We start from the raw sequence: 25,977 nt of genomic DNA on the forward strand, positions 1-25,977 counted from the left end.
AGACAGACAGACAGACAGAGAGACGGGTGTGTGTGTGGTGGGGGTGGGGGGGCGGGGTTAGGAACTAGGAAGGGGCCACGGAGGTGAAGAAAGGAAGAAAAGCAAAAGTATAAAGAGGAGACGCTGGGAGAGGAGCGCAAGCTTATGGTTCGATGCGTTCGGCACTCGGACGCTCCGCTGTCAGTTGCTTGGGGCTGGGCGCGAGCTCGGGCACGCGCGGGGTTCCTCCCTCCCTGACTCCCGCGAGCGTGCGCGCGCGTCGCCGGCAGTCAGGGTAGTCCAGGCCTGAGCTGCAGCTATGTACCGGCTTCTGGGCGCTGCGACGCGGCGGGCAATACCCCCGGAGGGCTGGGGCGGGCAACGGCGTTGGTCCCACCAGCAGTCCAGGTGGACGCTGGGGCACGGCTGGGTCGGCGGGCTGGGGCTGGGGTTGGGGCTGGCGGTCGGGGCGAAGCTGGCGATCGAGCTGAAGGGCGAGAGTCCTGCACCGAGTCCCGGGGCTCTGCGGCCCGACGAGTCCCTTCAGGTCGAGCCTCTGACCCCGACCCCGGCCTTGCTCCCCCGGCAGCCGCCCGCGCCGCCGCCCCCGCCGCCGCCGCCGGCCCAGACCTCGGAGCGCTTCGCTAGAGCCATCGAGAGCAGCCGGGACCTGCTGCACCGGATCAAGGTTCGAGCCGGGGCGGGGCTCCTCGGGGGAGGGGGAGAGTGAGGGGGACCCTCAGCCGCGCACCCCAAAACTCTGCCCTCGCAACAGAGCGCCCTCGGAAGTCCCTCCCCTCCTTAAAAAACGATAGCATCACTCGAAAGGACCTTACAGCCCACCTGGTGCAACCCCATTCTTTTACAAATGAGGAAACTGAGGCTCGGAGGGGCAAAGTGATTTGCCTGAAGTCGCCCTAGCGAGAAGGAAGCGGTAGTGCCGGGCACTGCTTCCTTCTCCCAGTTTCACCCCTAACTTGTCTTCCTGTGCAAGATCTGGGACGGTTCGTGGGCACATTTACTGGGTGCTGCCCTTTCCTTCCGCCCGGAGTCTGAGTCCCGTTTGCGGCTGCATCTGCGGCATCAGCATCCTCCTCCTCCCCCTCCTCCTCCTCCCCCTCCTCCTCCTCCTCCTTGTCTGCGAAACTCCCCTCAGGTGGTTTCAGAAACCCGAGCGCTGGCACCTCCTGCTAATTCTGTCTGCCTAGGCAGAAATGTCCCCCCGGGAACATCTTCCCTGCTCTCTGCCTCACTGACAGATAAACCACACCTAGTAGTCTCTTTAAGCAAAAGTTTAGTGTTTGCAACACACAGTCACAGCTTTGGAAGGAACTTCTGAGACCCCATGCATAAAGATCCAAGCCGAAATCCTTTGTAAAAGATACCTGTCTAGGGTCATCCAGCCTTGGCTTCCTTCCTTCCTTGATCTATTTATTTTTTGCCCCATATCCTTACCTGTGATGGAGTGCTTTAGGCCTTAATTTACCAGCAATTAGTTACCACTTCCCTGCCTGGTGAACTCCCAAATTCAAACTTTGAATAATGTACCTAGTGATCAAGCTGTTCATTGAGTTGTCTGTTTGTTTTTTCCCCTCCATGCACAGGATGAGGTGGGAGCACCAGGCATAGTAGTTGGAGTTTCTGTAGATGGAAAAGAAGTCTGGTCAGAAGGTGGGCTTAGGAAAATACTAAATCACTTTTTTTTAATGTCAGTTTTGCAAATGAAATATTGTTACTTGAAATAAGTCAATGTGAAAACAAATAGTTATTCATCTTTTAAGAAAATGGAAGATCCATCATGATATGGAAAGTAGAATTGACTGCTTCTAATATAATACAGGACTGGGTTGTTTTCGTAAACTGCAAAATTTTAAATGTGGTAGTCAATGACAAAAGAAGTTTGAGAGTAACTTTTTAAGAATCCAAGCTTGGGTACTAGGACAAGATGGTCTGTTACTACTTTATTTTCCTAGACAATCTTGAATGGTATTTTAAAGATTGAATTTGATGGGGAATGAGTGTTTTTAAATATGAGAACTTTTGGAAAATTATGCCCCTGTCCACCAAGTGAAAATGAAGGCTAATTACAAAATAACAAAAGAACTAGAAATCATTTGGAATGAAGCAGTATAAATCACACACCACATAATCTCTTTACAAATATTTTAAATGACTATTCATTTCTCCCTTGCACACTTAATTGATGCTTTCAAGTTTTGACTAGCATTCAAAAGTAATTTTTCCTAGAAGTCCTTGACTAGTTAGTGTCAGTAACTATTTGCCTTTTGATGTCTCACTTATTGGAACTGCCAAACTTCACCCTATATTTGTGTTGAAGTTTGGATTATGATGTCCATTTTCAGAGCCATCATGCATATAGGGGGGAAGAAGGGACAACAAGCAAACAAGCAAACCCAGGTTGTTTAAATATACCCACAACTTCATAAATCTGATAAATGTGACAGTGGAGGCTCTGACTTAGATATTTATGTAATAAAACATTTCATTGTATAACTTCTACTTAAAAGTTTTTAATCTATAAAATATTTATCTATATCTTGAACAGTTGGTTACATAGAGCACATTCATAAGTAGTAGTAGAGATTTTGGGTAAAAGTGAATGGGACATGGGGGCAGCTAGTTGAGTCAGATCCAAACTGGGACATTTGACACTTAATAGCTGTGTGACCTTGGGCAAGTCACTTAACCCTCAAACAAAAAACAAAAAAGGAATGGGACAAGTCACTTTCCTCCCAAAAAAAGTGAATGGGATTATGGAAGTGTAGGAATTTAATAGGAAAGAAAAATCATCTTCCAAATATAATACTAATTATAATATTTCACTTACAAGTATTTACTTGATGTACATAGTAATTTTTTACTTGTATTTTATTTTTTACTTTGTGATTGTAAAGATTGTTATTTTGCATCTTTAATAAAATATTGTAAGAGTTTAGTGAACTAATCCCCAAAATTTGACAAAGGGTATTTAATTGACCCTAAACTTACTAAGCAGGAAGTCTCATTGTTGTAGGGGCTTGAGCCAAATATTTTTGTTTGTATCTGGATGAAATAGATAGTGAAATGAATTATATCTGCCAGATATAGTTTGATATTCACTTATACAGAATCACTACCAGAGAGATCTTATAATGTTCTCTTGATGTGAAATCAGGAATAAATAGTTTTGTTTGCTATGAGCAGTACTGAGCAATTTATTTTAAAATGTTAAGACAACCAGCTTTTTAAATATAATTTTATATAATTCACCTTGAAATAATCCCTTATTTAATTTTTCAGCATTAAATAAAGCAAATTATGTTGATAAGATGGACAATTACATAGTAAATTATAGATAGTAAGGTATAATTTCAGTTTGAGTCAGCTTGCATTAGTATTTGGTTTCATGTTAGTGTAAAGAAATTTTGAATCTTTGTTCTTCTTGATTGATGGGTAGGAGCTAAAACAAGCAATTTAAGATTTCCTGCAAATATAATTTGTGCCACATACTAACTTTATATTTAGAGAATGATACCTGTTTTTAGAATGTACTAAAAGTTCATTTATATTTATTAATAATTACTTTTTTCCCTTTTAAAGGTTTGGGTTATGCTGATATAGAGAACAGAGTTCCATGTAAACCAGAAACAGTGATGAGAATTGCTAGCATCAGCAAAAGTCTTACCATGGTGGCTATTGCCAAATTATGGGAAGAGGGCAGATTGGATCTTGATATTCCAGTACAGAAATATGTTCCTGAATTTCCAGAGAAAGAATATGAAGGTGAAAAGGTATTGAAACTCACATTTACATTTCATCAGAGACATGTCATATTGTTTACTTTGGATTATACCTGGGTGTGGCAGAATATTTTATACCTTTATCTTTTTATCTTTTGCATTAAATTCTAATGGCAGAGGGGCAGCTAGGTGGCTCAGTGGATAGAGCACCGGCCCTGCATTCAGGGGGACCTGAGTTCAAATCCAGCCTCAGACACTTGATACTTACTAGCTGTGTGACCCTGGGCAAGTCACTTAACCCCAATTGCCTCACCAAAAAAAAATTTTAAATTAAAAAAAAAATTCTAATGGCAGGTTTTCCTTCCAGTTTTGGGTCTTGAAACCTGTCAGAAAAAATATTATTCTTACTGTGTACATTATGCTTTCTTTGTATGTTTTTTTAAACTAACTTTTCTAGTTTAATATGTTTCTGATTTGTAACTTAATGTACTGTTTGAATTTACATGTTTTAAAAATTAGGTTTCTATCACTACAAGATTATTGATTTCTCATTTAAGTGGAATTCGCCACTATGAAAAGGATATGAAAAAAGTGAAAGAAGAGAAGGCTTATAAAGCTTTGAAGAGGATGAAAGAAACAATGGAATTCAACCAAGACAAACACTTGAAAGAAATAGGAGCCAAAAGTAATGAAAAGACTGACTTTGCTAAAGCCAAGACAGAGCAAGATAGTGAAGCCAAATGCAGAAATTCAAAAACTGGCAAGAAAAAGAATGATTTTGAACAAGATGAATTATATTTGAAAGAAAAGTTTGAGAATTCAATTGAGTCTCTAAGATTATTTAAAAATGATCCTTTGTTCTTTAAACCAGGTGAGTATTGATTCTGTTTCTTAATAAAATATTTCATTATTTGTACTAAATAAATTCAGGATATCCTAAATAGTACTACCTTCCATGCATTAGATAGAAGTAAAATTTTATGCTTCCTGTTACAAGTGTAACTTCATGCCCATTCAACATTAGAGCTTCACAAAGAACAGAATTTAATAGCATAATCATTTAAAGTTAGCCCAACTTAAAGATACCATGTAGTTTCATTCCCTCAGTGATGTGATTTACTATTTCTTTCATGTGTAGAAATTTGGTAAGTGATAGTTTTCAAAGCATAATAATTCAATATGTTTAATAGAAATGGACTAAATTATAGGCAACTAAATCCCTTTATTAGCAGTAATTTTTGTAAACCAAATTATATATTCTTTTTGATAAAACATATATTTTCATAAAATTCTAATATGTTTTGATAATACTTCATTTTTTAGGGCTGATGAAAGCCAGTTTGTAAGGTCAATAAAATCTGTTCATGATCTTTCTTAAAGTCAGAATAAGATGTTCTGGTTTTGAAAATGGGCTGGTTTTTGTCAGTATTTTTTTTTTTTTTTGTGGAACCCTATATGTCAAAACAATGGTAACATATTTTAAAATAATGAAGTTTTTTTCCCCTTGTACTCATGCTTCAAGGTAGTCAGTTTTTGTACTCAACTTTTGGATATAGTCTGCTGGCAGCTGTCGTAGAAAGAGCTTCAGGACAGAAGTATTTGGACTATATGCAGAAAATATTCCATGACTTAGATATGGTGACAACTGTGCAAGAAGAAAATGAGCCAATGATTTACAATAGAGCAAGGTAAATGAATGTTTCCTGTTTGTGTTGTTTGATTCTCTGGTGTCTTATAATGTTTATGTAGTTTATGACTTGAGTCGTAATCCCTTCTACCCACTGGAAGAAGAGTGTTTTCATATTTTCATCTTCCTATTTGTAAAATGAAGTAAATAAGACTTATTTATAAAGTATTTCAGAAGGATTTTTTTAATGTAGAGGCTTAAAATTTAACAAATTTAGAATGTGCTTTATTCCTTCTTTTTACAAGTTTTAAATTTAACTGTTAAGTTGAATTGAAATTACCTGAATGTTTATTTTTCTGCACAAAGAAAATTATAGGTGAATTGCCTAAGCAATGACTTGTCGATTTATGTAAAATTTTTACGTTCAGTTTGATATTTTAAGTGTTAATGTATTTTCCATGGGTCATAATTTTAATAATGGATTTAAATGAACAATTTTTCAAATGTCAACTATCTGGAAGTTATACAACTTTTTAGTGTTCAATTTAAATGAATTAATTACAAGCATGGCTAAGGATGCAAACTTAGTCTTTAAAGATCATTTGTCAAGGTTGGTACATGTATGCTATACTTCAGAATCACACATGGGAACACTTATATTGCTGCCTTTTTAAATTACTACCTTTATTTTCTAAAATACCAAACTCATAGAGAAAAACTTTAGACTAATTAGGAAAAGTGAGTTGTGGCATATACAACAAATACATTTTGCATATTGAAATAATTTGGAATGTGTTAATTTAAAAGTTGTTTACAAAACTAGTGCTTAGTTAATTTTTAGTTACCTGCAGTTCAGAATTAATAAACAAAGAGTAGTGTGAAAAAAAGAACTGAAATGGGAGTTAAGAAAACAGAGATTGGATTCTAATGTCAGCGCCATAAGTCACTAACTACCAGGAATCTTAGGCCAAGGCATTTCCTTTCTCTGAGCCTGTCTGTAAAGAGACTTGGACTAGATAATTTCCAATGTCCTTTCTAGATCTAAAATTCAGTGGATCTGTATTATTACTAACTGAAGTAAGGGTTCCAAGTAAAATGGTTAAGTTATCAATGAACAAACATTTATTAAGTACTTACTATATGACAGGCACTGTATCTACAAATACAAAGAAAGAGACAATCCCTATTCTCAGGGGGAAACAAGTACATACATAAGTATATACAGAAAAATACAGCAAATATAAAGTAGTTAAATACAAGGTAGTTTGGGAAGGAGGGTATTAAAAGTTGGGATCAGGAAAGGTCTTCATGAAGAAAGTGGTGCTTGAACCACATCTTGAAGAAGGAGAGAGAATCTGTGAGGTGTGAATTTCAGGCGTGTAAGTCAACTAATGCAAAGGCCTGGAGATGGGAAGTAGAGATTGGGATGTGACAAACATCAATTTGGTTAGATGGGGGGTATAATAATGTACAGTGAGATTCCAAAGAGTCTTTGGCTGAGTTGAATAAATATCTCCCTTGGGGGGCAGCAAGATGGTGTAGTGGTTAAAGCACTAGCCCTGGATTCAGGAGTACCTGAGTTCAAATCCGGCCTCAGATACTTGACACTTACTAGCTGTGTGACCCTGGGCAAGTCACTTAACCCCCATTGCCTGGGGGAAAAAAATGAAAAAAAAAAATCTCCCTTGGATCCCACAAATTAAATATCCCTAGTTAAAATTATAAAATTTGGGGGGGGGGCAGCTAGGTGATACAGTCGATAAAGCACATTTATTGAATTAACTTGCCATTTACTTTTGTTATTGACTGATTTTCCTTCCTTTTGCCTTTTAAAGTTGAGAAGAAATACAATTCAAATAAGTTATTTTTATTAGTTGGCTAATTTGTGAGAGGCCTACCAAGAAAGAATCTTGAAACCAATAGCTGAGATGAGGTTTTAGGTTAGCTTTTTCATTCATCTATTTTCTATGTGCCTAAGCATTATTTAAAGAGTGGTTATATATTTAATAAGACAAACACAAGACTTTTATTTGTTAACTGTCCCAATAGTAGCTATCATGTAAGAGGCTTTTCGGAGATTTATTTTTAATATCTTCCAAAAATAATCAGTCACCAAAAATTTTTAATCTCTTTCCTATTTCCATTGAAACCAAATGATTTTATGGTGATATCTAATAGATTTCTTTACTTTTATTAAAGATATCGAATCTAATTTTTTAAAACCATCAGCTTGTTTTTGAAGGCTTAGAGTGTACACTTCAATTCAGTGTAGAACTTGAAAATCACTCTCTCGGCTCAAAAAAAAAATGATTGGAAATGAAGAAAGCACTATACCTTTTATAACTGTTAAGGCCTACTTTTCTCAGATGCAGTATTACACAGGAAAGTGTGAGGAAAAGTTGAAAAAAATTTCACGAGCAAATAAAAATGTCTGAGGCCTAGTTTTTTTTTTCCTTTTTGTTTTGTTTTAAATGTGACATTAAGACATTGAAAAATTATAAAGAACAAGTTTGGTCCCCAGTGAGGTACAAGAAGAAACATCCTTGCTCATTTTTGCAGAAATCTGTTAGTATGGAACATTGTGTATAACATCAGGGTTATGTATATGTGTGTGTGTGTGTGTGTGTGTGTGTGTGTGTTCGGTTTTACTGAGTTTTTTCTTTTCCCTTTTTTTGGGGGGTGGTGGTGGTGAGGCAATTGGGGTTAAGTGACTTGCCCAGGGTCACAAAGCTAGTAAGTGTTAAGTGTCTGAGGCCGGATTTGAACTCAGATCCTCCTGACTCAGGGCCGGTGCTCTGTCCACTGTGCCATCTAGCTGCCCCTTTCCCCTTTTTTAAAAATAAATTTTTATTGCTATCTTTTGTTTTTACATAGTCTAAATTTCTCCCAGTAGCTTTCCTTTCCCTCCCAGAGAGTCATCCCAAATAACAAAGAGTATTTTTTTTCTAAAGAAAATAAAAATTGGAAGAAGGGGGAGGAGAATGAACAAAACTGATAATTCATCAAAAAGTTTTCCTTTCTTTAAAAAAAATATTTTCTCTAAAGGATGGCTGCTAAAGAATAGGAGGGGGGATACAGAGGACATAAGGGCAATATAAAAACAAAGGTATCAGTAAAAATCTATTTTTAAATATTGTGTTGAAAAAATGAGGATATTAGTTACAGAAACCATCATCTTCTCTCCAAACATACCCTTCTTCTAAAGTTCCCTATTTACATCACCAGCACTCTTCAAGTCACCCAGGTTCATAACATTGTCATTACTCTGGACTCTTCACTCTTTCACTCCATAAATAGTCATTTGCCAAATCTTGCCATTTCTACCTCCCCAAATACCTCTTATATCCATCTCCTCTCTACTGAGACAGCTACTATCTTATTTGAGATCCTCCTCATCTCTCAAATCAGTCTTCCTACATATTGCTGCCAAAGTGCTTTTTCTTAGGTGTAGATGTGACCTTATCACTCCCTACTCAGTACATGTGGGTGGCTCCCTGTTGTCTCTAAGATAAAATCGAAGCTTTTCTGTTTACATTTTAAAGCCCTATACAACCTAGTCCCAAGCTCTCTTTCATTCTTATTGTACATTACTCCTCTTCCCACATCCAGCCAAACTACTATTCCTCACTCCATCTCACACCTCTCAGGCCTTGAGTGCACTTCCACTTCATAGAATTTTTCTATTCCTTTAAAACATGGCTCAAAAAACACCTTATTCATGAAGACGTCTCCATTTCCTCCCAACTTCTAGTGCCTTCCCCCTGGAACTATCTTACATTTTAAACTATTTTATTGGGTTTTTGAAAAATATTCTGTATATATTGATATATGTAGCTATATCCTTTGTTAAAATATAAACCCCTAGGGGGAAGGCATTATTTAGGGTTTTAAAAAAATTTATATTCCTAAGGGGCAGCTAGGTGGTGCAGTGAATAGAGCACCAGCCCTGGAGTCAGGAGGACCCGAGTTCAAATCCAGCCTCAGCCACTGGACACTTACTAGCTGTGTGACCCTGGGCAAGTCACTTAACCCCAATTGCCTCACCAAAAAAAAAAAAATTATATTCCTAGCATTTAGCACAGTACCTTATACATAGTAGGCTTTTAATAAATGCTTACTGATGGATCTGTAGTATTTAGTACTATATATAGACTCAAAAGGTCCATTTATACCTATTGAGCTTAACTTCTCTAACCTGGGACAGAAAAGAGCTATATTGTTAGAAAATGTTATTTGCAAGAACAATTTGAATTTGTTGCTGATTAGTTTCAGACATATGATTACAGAAATAGAGAATGTAGTATTGTTTTTCACCTGCTTTTAAACAGTATCTATTCTGTGCTGAAAACCTTCCGTTTTTATGTAAAAGATATCATCAGTCCTCCACTTTTTCCTCCCAGAATTTTGATTTATAATACATAGTCTTCTTAGGAAGAAGTAATTAATGCTAGGCAATTTATATGAACAGGCTTTTAAAAGAGAGTAGTGCTCTAGAAGGAAAAGGAAATGTTAGATAAATGAATTTTCTCATCTAATTTAGCATGATTTGCTTCTTATCTAACCTCAGATATCTCTAAAGAAGTGTTTCAGTTTCTGTTTTGGCCCCTAAAGTACAATAGTAATGCTTTCTTGATAATCACGATGAGAAAAGTGACCTAAGAAGCCCCATTTATGATTTTTAAAGAGATGAAAGGTATCTGATGCCATTTTCAATATTTTATGACCATAATCTTTTTTTTTTTTTTTTACAACTTATGCTTCATAGTATTATCTTACAAAGAAAGGCATTGCAAGAAAGTTAACTTTTTTTTCCAGAGCCTCACATCTTGGACATTTAGTAAGTTAAGTATTTTTTTAATATCTCAGTGTATATTGAGGGAACATTGAATAACCCAGATTAGTTAACATTTAAGTCTATAGGAAAAGAACAATGGGGATCAGAGGTTGGGAAGATAGGTTGAGGCCAGATTGTAGAAGGCCTTGAATGGTAAAAAAAAAAAAAAAAACTAAGGTGTTTAGACTTCATCTAATTGATAGTGAAAAAGCAGAGAAAAGTCTCCAGCAGGGAAATGTTATTAAAACAGTGTTTAAGGGGCAGCTAGGTGGCACAATGGATAGAGCACTGGTCCTGGAATCAGGAGTACCTGAGTTCAAATCCAGCCTCAGACACTTAACACTTACTAGCTGTGTGACCCTGGGCAAGTCACTTAACCCCAATTGCCCCGCAAAAAAACAAAAACAAAAACAAAACAATGTTTAAGTACAGTATCTCTTTCCTAAATAAGCTTACTTTCTATGACAAATCTCAGAAATGGCCATTTAGCCTTTGTTTGAATACTTCTAGGTATGGGGAACCCATTTTTTTTTTCCCAAGGCAGAACTTTTGGATAGTTGTTATTAGGAAGATTCTTGTTACCTCAAGCCTAAAGTTATTACTTCTGCTGTCTGGGACCAAGAGGAACATTTGTCTTCCTTCCTCTGCAAAATATCCCTCTGGGTGCTTAAACGCAACTGTCATTTCCCCTGACTCCCTCCCCCTCCAAATTTTCTCTTGCCTAGGGAAAACACTAATACCTTCTATGATAGTACTAGCATTGTGTTATGCCCTGGTCCAAAGCATGACTTTCAGTTCAGGTTCCACATTTCAGGAGGGACATTGATAAAGTGAAATCAGTGCAGAGGAGGGCCTAGAGTTCATGTTGTATGATGATTATTAGCTGAGGAAATGGGTATGTTTAGAAAAGAGGAGATTTTTAGGCTACATGATAGCTGTCTTAAAGTATTTGAAGGACTGTCGTGTGGAAGAGGGATTCAGTTCCATATACAATAACTGCAATTTATATAGAGCTTTGCAAGTACACACATAAATAAAATAACTCTAGATCTTGTCAACAACAAGCACTACAGGTATCATACTTGCTGAGGTTTATCAAGGTTAAGTGACTTGTCCAAGGTCACACAACTAATAAGTGTCAGTGTTAGGATTTAAGCCAGGTCTTATCAGGCTCCAAAGTCCTTGCTCCTTCTACTATAGCATAGTGTCACCATTAAACTTCTTGTTCTTATTTATGTATTTACTAAAAGGTGAACAGATCTATCCATGCTTCTACCAGATTTTAATACTTTGTAAGTAGTCTACCAGGGAGTCAGAGAATGCTTGAATTTATGATTGACCCTTTCTATTTACTGGGGTGGGGGGTGTAACTAGACAATTGATTAATTTACTTTTTTTTTTTAAGTGAGGCAATTGGGGTTAAGTGACTTTCCCAGGGTCACACAGCTAGTAAGTGTTAAGTGTCTGAGGCTGGATTTGAAGTCAGGTACTCCTGACTCCAGGGCCTGAGCTCTATACACTGAGCCACCTAGCTGCCCCCAATTAATTTACTTTTGAGGAGCAGAGAACAACGAATAGGAAATAGAAGCTCACCTGTGAAAATGCTTTTAAAAATATTCAGCTATTCCTGAAGAGTTAAAATTTAGTAGATTTTCCACAAATACCCTTGGGACAATTCATACTGTGATTTCATACATTTGGCACAATATATGTAACAAAACATCTCCTTGGAACAAATCAAATCAGATGGATATTTCCAAAAACATTTGGTTTTGTCTGGATGTCGCAGTATAGCACAGGAGCTGGAAAGAGCCTTTAAAAGTCATCTAGGGGGGCAGCTAGGTGGCACAATGGATAGAGCACCGGCCCTGGAGTCAGGAGTACCTGAGTTCAAATCCGGCCTCAGACACTTAACATTTACTAGCTGTGTGACCCTGGGCAAGTCACTTAACCCCAATTGCCTCACTAAAAAAAAAAAAAAAAGCCATCTAGGACAATTCCTTAATTTTCCTGATGAGCAGACTGAGGCCCAGGAAAGTGGTTATTCACCCAGGGTCATATAAGGAATAAAGGCAGAGGTGAAATTTGAACCCAAGATCTCTTGACCAGAGTACTTTCTACGTTGCTTCCTATAAACACTTGGTTTTCTGGGTTGTTTGAGAATTAATAATGCTCACTTACTTAAATTCTTTGCCATTTGTCTTTTATCTGACAAGCTGCAGTAAAATCTAATATTACATTTTAAATACTGAAATTTTTTATGAGATTTAGAGGAAGATTCTCCTTGGCAAATTAAACTCTTTAATATATACTATTTCTTCTATGTCCTGAATCTTTCTAGTGTAAGTAAATATACAAAGAGACAGGATTGATATATTTTATAGAAATTAAGAAACATTTTTCCTCAGTAACAGTGTCTCAAATAAATGTACCTATAGTGTTTGGAGTTCTTTGCCTTGTAACATTGTTGCTAATTTGTAAAAATCACATTGTCTTCAGGAGTTTGCATGACACATTGTGTTTCAGGAATTTATGTTTCTAATGTTCCATCTAATACACATTTTCTTTTAAAAAATATTTATTTCTATTCCACTGATCAAATTCTCTGTTTCTTTTTCAAGTACCAAATTGTTTTGACAATTGACTGCTAGCCCCCCCTTTCCCATTTTTTCTCATTGATTTTCTTTATATTTTTAACCTGTTTTTCCTCCAGATTAATTTTTTTTTTATTTTTGTAGCTCTGCAAAGTAATTCTTTGGTAGTTTGGTTTGGCACTAAATAAGTAAATTAATTTAGGTATGTCTGTCATTTTTATTATATTGGCTTTGCCTATCCATTCTCATTTTACTTTCAATGAACAGAACCTTTGCTTATTGGAGTCTTTCCAGTTTCCATTTTGTCATTTCTTATGATACAATAATATTACATTACATTCATATAACGTAATTTGTTTAGCCATTCCCCAACAGGTAAGTACCCCATTAGATTTCTGCTTCGAACTACTATAAGAAGAGTTGCTATATTTTTGTAAATATATGTCCTATTTCCTCTTTTATTGATCTGTTTTATCTTTTCCCTAAGAATATAAAACAATAAAGTTTGTTCACCATCCAATGAAACAAAATCATTTGTGTGAAAACCTGGCTCTCTACTAAAGGAGAAAAATATAGAATTAGAATATTCACCAAGTTTTTGGAAGCCAAAAGAGAAATTCTTGAAATGTCACAATTCTTCCAGTATATACAGAAGTATTTTTAAATGATATACCAGAAAGACAAAATTGCAGAAAAGTGATTTATTGTTAGTCAAGAGTATGGAGGAGACTTTGTCTGTACACAAGCAGAAGTTAACTCCAAATAATGTCATTTAAGTCAGAAAGTAATACTCCTACTGTGTAGTTTTTTGTTTTGTTTTGTTTTGGTTTTTGCAGGGCAATGAGGGTTAAGTGACTTGCCCAGGGTCACACAGCTAGTAAGTGTCAAGTATCTGAGGTCAAATTTGAACTCAGGTCCTCCTGAATCCAGGGCTAGTGCTTTATCTGCTTCGCCACTTAGCTGCCCCCACTACTTTGTAGTTTCTTCCAGATACAATGCACAGTGATCAAATACTTGTACTGATTATACTTGAACATGGCTTTTGAATGCTAGTTTACAGATTTTAACTCAATATCTTATCAGATTATAAACTCATTTGTCTTAGTTATCTTTTTATTACCTGCTATGCCTAGCTATGTTCTTTTAACATAGTAGATGCTTAATAAATGTTTGAAAAACAAATCTTAGATGAGTACTTGTGGTTCTAGTTTCATATTGCTAATGGGGTTTTTCTCCAAGTGTAAATGTTCTTAAGATTGTGGTACTAATGGAAACCCCAAAATGCAATTGAACCAGGCTGCTTAAGGTCATTTAAACTATTAAAAGTTGTCTTTCTTTTCTGTCTTCTTTGTTTTGGTCATGTATTACATTATACATGGAAATATTTCCAGGGTAATACTCTGGTTTGAAGAAGTAGCATATATGGTATTTCAAACAGATATAATACAAAGAGGACTGGGTTTAAATCCTGGCTATAACACTGTGACCCTATTCCAGTTTCTTCATCTATAAAATGAAGGTAATACTACAAGTAGGATTTACTTCACAAGGTTATTGTGAAGAAAATGTAAACCTTAAAGTGCTTTATAAATATGAGCCATTAGTAGGATGCATAATTCTAGACCTTAGATCCATTCTAGGAAATATATAATAACCTAACTTTACCAGAGCCTTTTTGTATTCTGTGCCACATTCATAACTTAGAGTGACTCATGTTAGTGAAGGAAAGTTAGTAAAAGGAGAGACACTTTTTAAAAAAGTGTTTTCAGTACCTAACAGGTAATAAATAGTCTACTTAAGTGGATGTGTTTCAACATGCAGTTTAAGTTGTAATACTTTAGGACCATAATACTGAGTCACTTGTCCTGTCATAAAAGCTCATGAATCTGAATCATTTGCTAATCCATACTAAATTTATTTTTGCACTATGGAAAAGAAATTTGCTAAGCAAATTGTATGTCAAATGAAATGTATAATATACTTAGAATTGGCAGTAAGGGGCAGCTAGATGGCGCAGTGGTAAAGCACTGGCCCTGGATTCAGGAGTACCTGAGTTCAAATCCGGCCTCAGACACTTGACACTTACTAGCTGTGTGACCCTGGGCAAGTCACTTAACCCTCATTGCCCTGCAAAAAAAAAAAAAGAATTGGCAGTAACAAACTTTTCAGGCAATTATAAAATCATTTTTTATGGAACTCCTATTTAATTACAATTGTGTTAATTTTCTATAATCATTCAGTCTTTTTTCAGTTGTGTCTGACTCCATATGATGCCATTTGGGGTTTTCTTGGCAAAGATACTGGAGTGGTTTGCCATTTCCTTCTCCAGATCATTTTACAGATGAAGAAACTGAGGCAAGCAGGGTGAAGTGCATTGCCTAGGGTCACACAGCTAGTAAGTGTCTGAGGCAAGATGTGAACTCAGGAAGATGAGTCTTCTTGATTTCCAGCCTAGCACTCTATACCACCTAGCTCCCAGTTGTTTATAATTATAATGATATATAAGTATGCATATAATTATATATTATAATTGTAGGGACCGAAATGTAATATATGGAGCGTTAATTGGGTGACTCGCCAAAATATTGGGATCCCAGAAATAATGAGGGACCTCTAGGTTAAAGCTCCCTCCCCTCTGAACTGCCCTTTTAGATATTTCTCCCAGGCCAATAAGAAAGGAGCCTTACAGCTTCTTTTCCACAAAAGGATTAGATTTTATTACTTGGGAATTAATTAAACAACAAAGGTGAAATTAATAAAAATCAAAGATAAGGAAATAGGGAAAAAGAAATACAGATAAATTCTCTTAACTCCAAACTAAATCTATGCAATCCCCAGATCGTTTCCAATTAAGCTAATTCAAAGGAATTCAGAGTTTTTAAAACTCACCACACCTGGGATATCAGCTAGTTTCTCCGTATCACTGAGAAAACTGAGGAGCCAGCAGGTGAGCATGAGAGGGTTCTGGAAGTCGCTCTCCTCCCCTCAGAGAGCATTCAATCTCCCTCCCCCAAAAGGGGAGGTCCTTCAAAAACTGCCTATGGAGAGTTCTCCTTCTGACCTCAGTAGCATACTTAACTAAGGGGCTAAAATTCTAGCTAGTCTATCTAAAATATATAATGAGTGGTCTCCAATAAATTATAAGCTTTAGCAAGAGTTAGACTTTTAAGCATTTATTAAGGAGAATAAGAATTTGGTGAAGAGAGAGAGAAAGAGGTCTAGATTCAGCTATCTATCTCGGGGAGCTACAGTTCTCCTGTTCCGTTCTCCACAAGAGTCCTGGTGAAAGAGAGTGAGAGAACCAGCCTTGCCCCCTCTTCTTCCCACAATCACTTCCTGACGCCAAAGAAAAGCTACATGGCTTGCCCTCAGATGCCTTCTCCTCATGGTGGAGCTTTTCTACAATAAGTCTCAAGCAGGTGGTGTCATTCCAATAGTTACATAATTAAATATATTACTTTCCCAAAACAAGGTCTAGTTCCCCTTGCCTCTCATAGTATATACTTAAGGTATCCAATTTTGTCCTTTGCCTTAGAAATTATTTTTTATTCAACAAGGTCCTTTATGAAAAACATCTTTACTGAACTAAATTGCACTCTCTGCTTCATTATTTTTCTGACTTTGTACAACCCAGCTAGTGTTTTTCAGAACAGATGATTTCATTTTGCACTTATATGTCTTCTTTTCCCCAGTGCTTGGCACAGAGTAGGTGATTACTTTTTGTTTGTTGATTGATAGTCATGTTCTAAACTTGCTAATGATATAGATAATGGTGCTTCATTTTTATAGCTGGAAAAGTCATGAAGGTAATAAATAGTAAGTTTGGGGACCAGGAACAAGTATTATAACTTTGTCTAAATACCAGAGAAGTTACCTGTTAAATAAATCAGATGTTTGTTGTATTCCTACTCTGTTGTACAAAATACTTAAGTACAATCTCCCCTCCACAGGTGAACAATGACCTTATAAAAACAGACCAGTTTCCAATACTTAACTGACAAGATTACTAGACCATTGCTTTTCCCCAGTCATCTTTACTTCATTAATACTTATTCATACTGGAAGAATTCTGTTTCGTTTTGGCTCATAGTATTGAAATGTAATCAGTCATATATATTTTTCCCATTTAGTATAATGGGGACAGTCATAAATAGATTACCGAATTCTTAATAGTGACTAGTAATCATTCTTATTTCATTTCACTTAGGTTTTATGTTTACAATAAAAAGGGACGTCTTGTCAACACCCCTTATGTGGACAACTCCTATAAATGGGCTGGCGGTGGATTTCTCTCTACAGTTGGAGACCTTCTTAAATTTGGGAATGCAATGCTCTATGGTTACCAAGTTGGAATGATTAAAAATTTAAATGAGAAACTTTTGCCAGGGTACCTCAAGCCAGAAACCATGGTAATGATTTGGACTCCCGTGCCAAACACAGAGATGTCTTGGGACAGAGAAGGGAAATATGCAATGGCATGGGGTGTTGTGGAAAAGAAGCAAATATATGGTTCATGTAGGCAGCAACGACATTACGCTTCTCACACTGGAGGTGCAGTGGGTGCTAGTAGCGTCCTGCTAATTCTTCCTGAAGACTTGGAGGTAGAGACTTCAGATAACAGGATGGCCATTCCCCCAAGAGGAGTAATTGTTACCATCATATGTAACATGCAGTCTGTTGGCCTCAATAGCACTGCTTTAAAAATTGCACTGGAATTTGATAAAGATAAATCAGACTGATTCATTAAGTACCAGGTATGGGAAATTTAAATGTCATTATATCATTAACTAAAGTACCAAAAGACGCAAGACTTTTAAGAATGAATTTTTAATAGGAAATAGACAGTATGGAGAATTATGTACCTCTTAATTGTTTTAACTTTTTATAAATATCTTTAGCTTTTTGTGGAATTAGTTCTTTATGCTCAGGGAAGTAACTTCATGGTTTTTACTGTTTTCAAAAAGTATTAACTCCTTTGAAATAAAGTATTCTAATAAAAATGTGTTTTCTTTGTTAATGAATTGTAAAAAAAAAAAAATCCTAATGGGCAGGAAGCTTCAGACTTAGTTTTCTTAAGGTAAGAGCAAAGAAAGGAAGAATTACAAGGAAGGGATGGTTCATTATAATGCAGCTTTGCTAGGAAATTGCGGTTTACTGATAATAGGCATTTCAATTTGGAAACTGCTTTTCTCTTTGGTTAGTCATAGGAAACAGTTTTTTAGAAGTGGAAGTAGGGGAGCAGCTAGGCGGCACAGTGGCTAAAGCACCAGCCCTGGATTCAGGAGAACCTGAGTTCAAATGTGGCCTCAGACACTTGACACTTACAGCTGTGTGACCCTGGGCAAGTCACTTAACCCTCATTGCCCTGCAAAGAAGAAGAAGAGGAAGAAGTAGGATGAAGAAATTTCAGTTCTCTATCAATCTATTTTCTCTGCCACACATCTGGTCCCCTTGATTTCCTAGGGGCTTAGAATAATTATTGGACTTCATATCTGACACTTTTTTCCACTTACATATCCTACTTAGCTGCAGTTCCTTCTCTGCTTCTTTGCAGGCCATAGGAAAGCCAAGTCCCAAAACTGGTCTTCTCCTTACCAAGAAGCCTTTAAGGAATGACTGGCTGAGCCAGAAGCTTATAGCATAATCAAGGTCTTGGGACAAGTGCTTCTTACTTGTTCTGTGTGTGCTTTGCTTTGTTTTTGTTCTGTGGATCTAATTCCTGTTCTCCTCCAAGGCCTGTTAACTACCTACTTTTTCTATCTTTTTTAAAAAAAGTTATTTATTTGGCATTTTATTTTTCCCCAATTACATGTAAAAATGATTTTTAATATTTTGAGTTCCAAATTTTCTCTCTCCCTCCCAACCCCCCTCACTGAGAAAGCAAGCAATTTGATAGAAATTATACATGCCTAGTCATAAAAAAAACATTTCCCTATTAGTCATGTTGTAAAATAAAACAAACCAAAAAAATACCAAGAAAAATTAAAGTATAAAAAGTATGCTTCAATCTGTAGTCAGACTCCATCAGTTCTTTCTCTGGGAATGGGTAACATTTTTCTTCCTAAGTCCTTCAGGGTTGTCTTGGATCATTATATTGCTGACAATATCTAAATCATTCACAGTTGATTATCTTAAAATATTTATGTTCTTCTGACTACTCATTTCACTTTGCATTAGTTCATTTAAGTCTTTCTAGGTTTTTCTGAGAATCCTGCTTAACATTTCACAATCATATACCATAACTTGTTCAGCCATTCTCCAACTGATAGGAATTTTCTCAGGTTCCAGTTCTTTGCCACCAGAAAAGAGCTGCTATAAATATATATATATATGTATATATATATATATATATATATATATATATATATATGACCTTTTCCTTTTTGTTTTGTTTTGGGTTTTTTTTTTTCATCTCATTTGGGATATAGATGTAGGAGTGGTATTGCTGAGTCAAAGGGTATGCATGATTTTATAGTCCTTTGGGCATAGTTCCAAATTACTCTACATAATGGTTGAATCAGTTTACAACTTCACCAGCAGTGCATTACTGTCTCACTTTTCCCACATTCCCTCCAACATTTGTCATTTTCCTTCTATGAACTATTAGCCAGTCTAATTGTTTTAATTTGCATTTCTCCAGTAGGGGTTTAGAGCATTTTTTTCATATAGCTATAGATAGCTTTGAATTGATTCATCTAAAAACTGACTGTTCATATCTTTTGATCATTTATTGGGGAATGGCTCTTATTTTTATAAATTTGACTCAGTTCTTTATATATTTGAAAAATGAGGCTTTTAGCAGAGAAACTTGCTTCAAATATTTTTTCACAGTTATTGTTGCTATTTCCCTCTATCCTATCTCTTCCCACCCCTTGTTTATTCCATTATCTGTCCTTTCACCCTGTCCCTCCTCAAAAGTATTTTGTTTCTGACTACCACCTCCCCCAATTTACCCTCCCTTCTATCACCCCCACCCTTTCTTTTACTCTCTTGCCCTCCTACTTTCTTGTAGGGTAAGATAGGTTTCTCTACCACCTATACCATTTTACCACCACCACCTCCTCCATCTTCCCCTCCATTATAAAATCTGTAAAAGCTTTTTCTTGCCTTTTATGTGAGATAATTTACCCCCATTTTACCTTTCTATTTCTCCTTTATCCAGTGCATTCTTCTTTCTCATATCTTAATTGTTTTTAGATAATCCTTCATAGTCACCTCATACCTGTGACCTCTATATATACTCCTTCCAACTGCACTAATAATGGGAAAGCTCTTATGAGTTACAAGTAGGAATATAAACAGTTTAAACAAGTAGGAATATAAACAGTTTAAACTTATCAAATCCCTTATTATTTTCCCTTTCATGCTTACCTTTTTATGCTTCTCTTTAGTCTTTTATACGAAAGTGAAGTTTTCTATTTAGCTTGGGTCTTCAGGAATGCTTGAAAGTCCTCCATTGAATATGTATTTTTTCTTCTAGAGGATTATACCCAATTTTGTTGGGTAGGTGATTCTTGGTCGTAATCCTAGCTTCTTTGCCCCCTATAATATATTCCAAGTTCTCTGATCCTTTAATGTAGAAACTGCTAAATCTTGCTTTATCCTGACTGTGGCTCCACAATTCTTGAATTGTTTCTTTCTGATTGCTTGCAATATTTTCTTCTTGACTAAGGAGCTTTGGAATTTGGCTATAAGGGAGTTTTCATTTTGGGATCTCTTTCAGGAGGTAATCTGTGGATTCTTTCAATTTCTATTTTAACCTCTGGTTCCAGAATATCAGGACAGTTTCCCTTGATAATTTCTTGAAAGATAATGTCTAAGAAAAAAAAAAGAAGAAAGATAATGTCTAGGCTCTTTTTATGATCATGGCTTTCAGATAGTTCAATAATTTTTAAATTATCTCTCCTGCCTCCATTTTCTAGGTCAGTTGTTTTTCCAGTGAAATAGTTTACATTATCTTCTATTTTTCATTATTTTGGTGGTGTTTTATTGTTTCTTGATGTCTCATAAAGTCATTAGCTTCCCAATTCTAGGGGGTTTTTTGTTTGTTTTTGGTGGGGCAATGAGAGTTAAGTGAATTGCCCAGGGTCACACATCTAGTAAGTGTCAATTGTCTGTGGCCACATTTGAACTCAGGTCCTCCTGAATCCAGGGCCAGTGCTTTATCCACTGTACCACCTAGCTGCCCCCAATTCTAGTTTTTAAGTAATTGTTTTCTTCAGTGAGCTTTTGTACCTTCTTTTCCATTTGACCAATTCTACTTTTTTAAGGAGTTCTTTTCTTCAGTGAGTTTTTGTGCCTCTTTTTCCATCTGGCCAATTCTGCTTTTTAAGGAATTTTTCTCTTCAGTGAAGTTTTGTCTATCTTTTTTCCATGTGACCAATTCAGCCTTTCAAGGCATTCTTCTCCTCATTGGATTTTTGTACCTCTTTTACCATTTGGCCTATTCTGTTTTTTAAGGTGTTATATTCTTGTGCGCATGCACATGTGTTTGTGTGTGTGTGTGTGTGTGTGCCTTTTTAGCAAGCTGGTGACTTTTTTTTCATAATTTTTTTGCATCACTCTCATTTCTCTTTCTGATTTTTCCTCTACCTCCCTTATTTTATTTTTAAAATCCTTTTTGAGCTCTTCCATGGCCTGAGGCCAATTCTTATTTTTCTTGGAGTCTTTGGATGTAGGAGTTTTGATTTAGTTGTCTTCTAAGTGTGTGTTTCGATCTTCCTTGTTACCATAGTGACTTTTTATAGTCAGGGTTGTTTTTTCTGTTGTTTGCTCACTTTCTTAGCCTATTTGTTGACTTTTAGCTTTTTATTAAAGTGGGGCTCTGCTTCCAGGGTAGAGGGCATACTGTCCCAAGCTTTAAGGGTTTTGTGCAGCTGTTTTCAGAGATACTTCTAGGAACCTGTAAGTGTTCTGTTCTTTCAAGTTGGTATGCTCTAAGGAGAGGTGTGTTTACTCCTCTACTGCCCTGTGCTCTGGTCTTTGAGCAGCCACAAGCACTCTTTTCTGCCTGGGAACTGTGACTTTGGTTGCAGGCTCTGATGTACTAGTGCTCCTCCTCACCTTGAAATTACCACCCAGGACTGTGACCCAGGATCCAGGTATGGGCAAAGCAACAGAGTCCTGCCCCCAGTTTCAGCAAAGAGACCCCTGTAATTTCCTTCAGACCAGTTGTTCAACCCTTTTACCAATTGAGAGCTTCAAAAGCAGTTGCTGCCACTGCTAATTCAATGGCTCCTGGGGCCTACTTCCATTTTGCTAGGGCCTACTCTGTGCTGACACACCCTGCACTGGACTGTGCTCTACACTCACCTATCACCCTGGGGCAACAGGCCTTTCCTACCAACCTTCTAAGTTGTCATTGGCTGGAAAATGGTTTCAGCCAATCTTTTTGTGGGTTCTGCCTCTCCATAATCTGTTCTGAGGCATTATTTAAAGTTGTTTGGAGGGGTTTGAAGAAGAGCTCAGGTGAGTCTCTGCCTCTTCTCCACCATCTTGGCTCCACCTTTCCCATCTACCCATCTATCTTTTCTTTTTTTTTTTTTTGGTGAGGCAATTGGGGTTAAGTGACTTGCCCAGGGTCACACAGCTAGTAAGTGTTAAGTGTCTGAGGCCAGATTTGAACTCAGGTACTCCTGAATCCAGGGCCAGTGCTCTTTCTACTGTGCCACCTAGCTGCCCCCCATCTATCTTTTCTTAATTGAAGAAGCATTATTAATTAATTGATAATGCTTCTTCAATTAAATTTTACATATCACATTAAATTTTACATATCACAGAACTCTTGAGTTTTTTCTATTTGTATGTCCACTGCTTGGAACATAGTGCTTACTAAATGCTTTTTTCTTCATTAATATATAGAAGTCACTCAAAGGAGTTTGTGTCATATCTTTTAATTCTGGTTTTGATATTATTTTTGTGTGGGGCAGCTAGGTGGTACAGTGGATAAAGCATTGGCCCTGGATTCAGAAGGACCTGAGTTCAAATTTGGCCTCAGAAACTTGACACACACTAGCTGAGTGACCCTGGGCAAGTCACTTAAACCCTTGCAAAAAAAAAAAAGATTATTTTTGTTCAAATAAGTTGGTAGTCTGCCTTTAATTGTTGGTGATTGCTCCATCAAATAATCATCATCTTTCAGTTAAAATATAATCAATTTTATTTTAAAGTGTTAAATTTTTTAGGGTTTACCACATCCAATGTCTCCAACTGTCCTTTTAAAGAAAGTATTCATGATATATGGACATAGAGCTTCTGTATAATCTATTAGACTTTAGTCTTTTCATTTATTATTCCTGATATTTGTTTTTCAACATTTTTCTTTGCCCTCTCATGCCTACTTTTACATTGATGTGAATATTATACCATACCTTTAATTTGGAAGCTCTTTATCAAGGTTATTATAAAATTTCTCTGCTTTTTCCTCTGCAAGAGATGCTGACACATAATGCTGCAATTATTTTCATGATGGTCAATTGTAAATATTTATCATGAGCCCAACAATGTAATATGGCCAAATGTCCCAGAAAAATGTTTCTTTCATTAGGAAAGGTGAGAGTACCAGACTTGTGCTTTAAAAATGTAGGGACTTCCCAATGAGGAATTTCTGCTAATGAAGAGTAGCCCCTTGTTTACAGTCTTAGACAGGAATCTGGGGGCAGAGTGGTTAAATAATCTGCACATCAGTCACATAAGCCAATATGTGTCTGAGGCCAGACAACCCAAATCTTCCTGACTCCAATATTAGCTTTCTATCTACTATATTATGTTGCCTCTTGAAGTGATGTTTCTTATTTCCCCTGGACTTCTGCATTGTCTACTAGCCAGACTGACAGAAGGGCCACCTCTTCATAAGAGAGTGGTGTAAAAGAGAATGAGAGATGATAAGAAAGGGGTTTGGGGAGGTATAGTAGGGGAGAAGGAGCTCAAGGCAAGTGGATTCCATTTCCACCATAAAGTGTGATATGAAGTCCTCTATTGAGAGTGTGGAAGAGATTAGTATGTGGATGCTGAGGTTTGGAACGGCTTCTGTGGGGAGTACCTTTGTGGTGACAGGAGTGGGCACCATGCTACTGAGCCCTCTCTTCTGCCCAGTCTTCGGCCTCCCATGGGAAAAAGAGGAACACTATTTTATCACAAACCAGTCTCTTGCCTTTGAGGCAAGGGGAGAAAATGTCATTCCATCACACCAGTTTTTCCCCTCGTAGTCAGGGGAGAGGGCTACCATTCCAATTGTTCCCTGTTTCTTGCCTTGTCTCTATTCTCCTTGGGGAAGAGATACCATTCCATCAGTTACTAGTCTTGTTTTTTTGAGGTAAGGAGTGAAAACACTATTCTATCACCTAAGTTTTCCTGACTGGTCTCTTGTCTCCTGACAAAAGGTGTGAAACACTGTTCTGTAGAGTACCAGACTATTCCCTTCCAGAGACAAAAGGCCATTCCTTCCAGTCATTAGCCTGGTGGTCTGCCTTGGGGGAAGGTGAACAGTGCTCCTGGTACTTGCTTCCTCTGCACTAAGGCCCTGAGAGGCCTCTACCCTGGGGTCAAACTCCTATGTTAAATGAAAACCTATCCAAACTTATTCCTTGATGATCAATAAATTTCCCCATCCCATACTCTTTCCATTCCAGTGATTCAGAAGCCCCAGAAATGATCATTCAAACCCTTTCCTGTCACCCCCCTCTTACAGCCCCCTACTATTCCTTATTCTCATTCCTTCGAAGCAAGCTTCCCTAATTGTTTCAATCTAAAGTTTTCACCCCTTCCACTATGGTCTCTGGGGATGTCTGTCCCACAGCAACAGACTTGCTTCCATCTTAAATGGAATGGCCCTGAAGTTGGGAGGACCTGAGATCCAATCTCACCTGGGCAAGTCACTTAACTCCAATTTCCTTAAACATTTGGAGCCATCTCCAGTCATCCTGATATATGACTTGCCACTGGACCAGATGGCTCTGGAGAAATGAGATTGTTGACCTTGCAAAGCCTTGCCTTACTAAATAAAACTGGGTACAAGTCCCAATGTCATGGTTCTCTTGGAGAACGAAGGGCAAACAACAACAGCACCTCCTTATTCCTTCCAGAATCAAATATGAAATAGTTTGGCACTCAAAACCCTTCAAAACCTTGCCTGCACCCTTCCATCTTCTTATACTTTACACCACCCCCCCCTTACTGTGTACTGTGTAATCCAGTGACACTGGCCTCCTTGTTACTCTTCACTTTTTTTTTTACTTTTTTTTTTTGTTTTTTTTTGTTGTTGTTGCGGGGCAATGGGGGTTAAGTGACTTGCCCAGGGTCACACAGCTAGTAAGTGTAAAGTGTCTGAGATCGGATTTGAACTCAGGTACTCCTGAATCCAGGGCCAGTGCTTTAACCACTGTGCCACCTAGCTGCCCCTCCCTTGTTACTCTTCAAACAACACCCTCTCATCTCCCACCTCTGGGCATTTTCGCTGACTGTCCTCCATGTCAGAAATGCTCTCCTTCATCTTTGCCTGTTGGCTTCCCAGCCTCCCTTCAAGTCCTGCTAAAATCGTACATTCCTCAGAGAGCCTTTCCTGATCCGCCTATTCTAGTGCCTTCCCTCTGTTGATTATTTCCAATTTCCCCTGTATATAGCTCATTTGTATGCAGTTGTTTGCATATTTCCCCCCCCCCCCCATCGGACTGTAAGTTAAGAGCAAGGACTGCCTTTTACTTTCCTTTGTACCTCTAGCACTTAGAATAGTGCCCAGGACTGCCTTGCTGCAATGAGGGTCTAGTTGAGATTAGGCACACTACAGTCAGCACCATTTGCAAAGACATAAGTAGAAACAGAGAAGACAGACATTGGGTCCAGGATTGAACTTTGTCAAGGCACCTGTGGAAATAGGACAAGGGGTGAGGTGGGAGAAGGGATTAAAGAGTGGAAGACATCGAAACACTGAATTGGTTAACTATAAGATCAATAGAGGGAAGGGAAGGAAACAAGGTCAGATAAAGGGTGATGATTTGGGAGAGTATTTATGGGTGGAGGGGCTGGATGTTACATTAAGACTGAAGAACAGGTTCAGAGGCTTGAGACAGGCAAAGACAATGCTAAATAGAGGTCATAGTTGCTAAAAATATTTCAGAATTCTTGATTCTGGAAGTGAAACACTTGTGGGTTATGTAGGGATCAAGCAACTACGTGTGTTTGTGAGTGTATATGTATCCATATGTG

At 37.5% G+C, this 25,977-nt stretch overlaps 1 protein-coding gene across 1 annotated transcript; it reads left to right on the plus strand.

Moving 5' to 3' along the window:
- Positions 1-235: 235 nt before the first annotated feature.
- On the plus strand, positions 236-18,026 carry LACTB (lactamase beta). Its single transcript, XM_043979960.1, has 6 exons — positions 236-667; positions 1,584-1,650; positions 3,580-3,770; positions 4,239-4,590; positions 5,242-5,407; positions 16,982-18,026. The coding sequence occupies exons 1-6, from the start codon at positions 299-301 to the stop codon at positions 17,511-17,513; spliced, it is 1,677 nt and encodes a 558-aa protein (XP_043835895.1). The 5' UTR covers positions 236-298; the 3' UTR covers positions 17,514-18,026.
- Positions 18,027-25,977: the final 7,951 nt, after the last annotated feature.

This window comes from Dromiciops gliroides, chromosome 2 (assembly GCF_019393635.1).
Source record: "Dromiciops gliroides isolate mDroGli1 chromosome 2, mDroGli1.pri, whole genome shotgun sequence".
In the NCBI taxonomy this organism is placed as follows: domain Eukaryota; kingdom Metazoa; phylum Chordata; class Mammalia; order Microbiotheria; family Microbiotheriidae; genus Dromiciops; species Dromiciops gliroides.

What these genes read in the sequence shown, in the direction of transcription:
- LACTB (XM_043979960.1), top strand. Translation starts at nt 299, where the DNA reads ATGTACCGGCTTCTGGGCGCTGCGACGCGGCGGGCAATACCCCCGGAG. An exon ending in AAGAATATGAAGGTGAAAAG is followed by an intron (nt 3,771 to 4,238) that starts GTATTGAAACTC and finishes TTTAAAAATTAG; the next exon opens with GTTTCTATCACTACAAGATT. An exon ending in TCCTTTGTTCTTTAAACCAG is followed by an intron (nt 4,591 to 5,241) that starts GTGAGTATTGAT and finishes TCATGCTTCAAG; the next exon opens with GTAGTCAGTTTTTGTACTCA.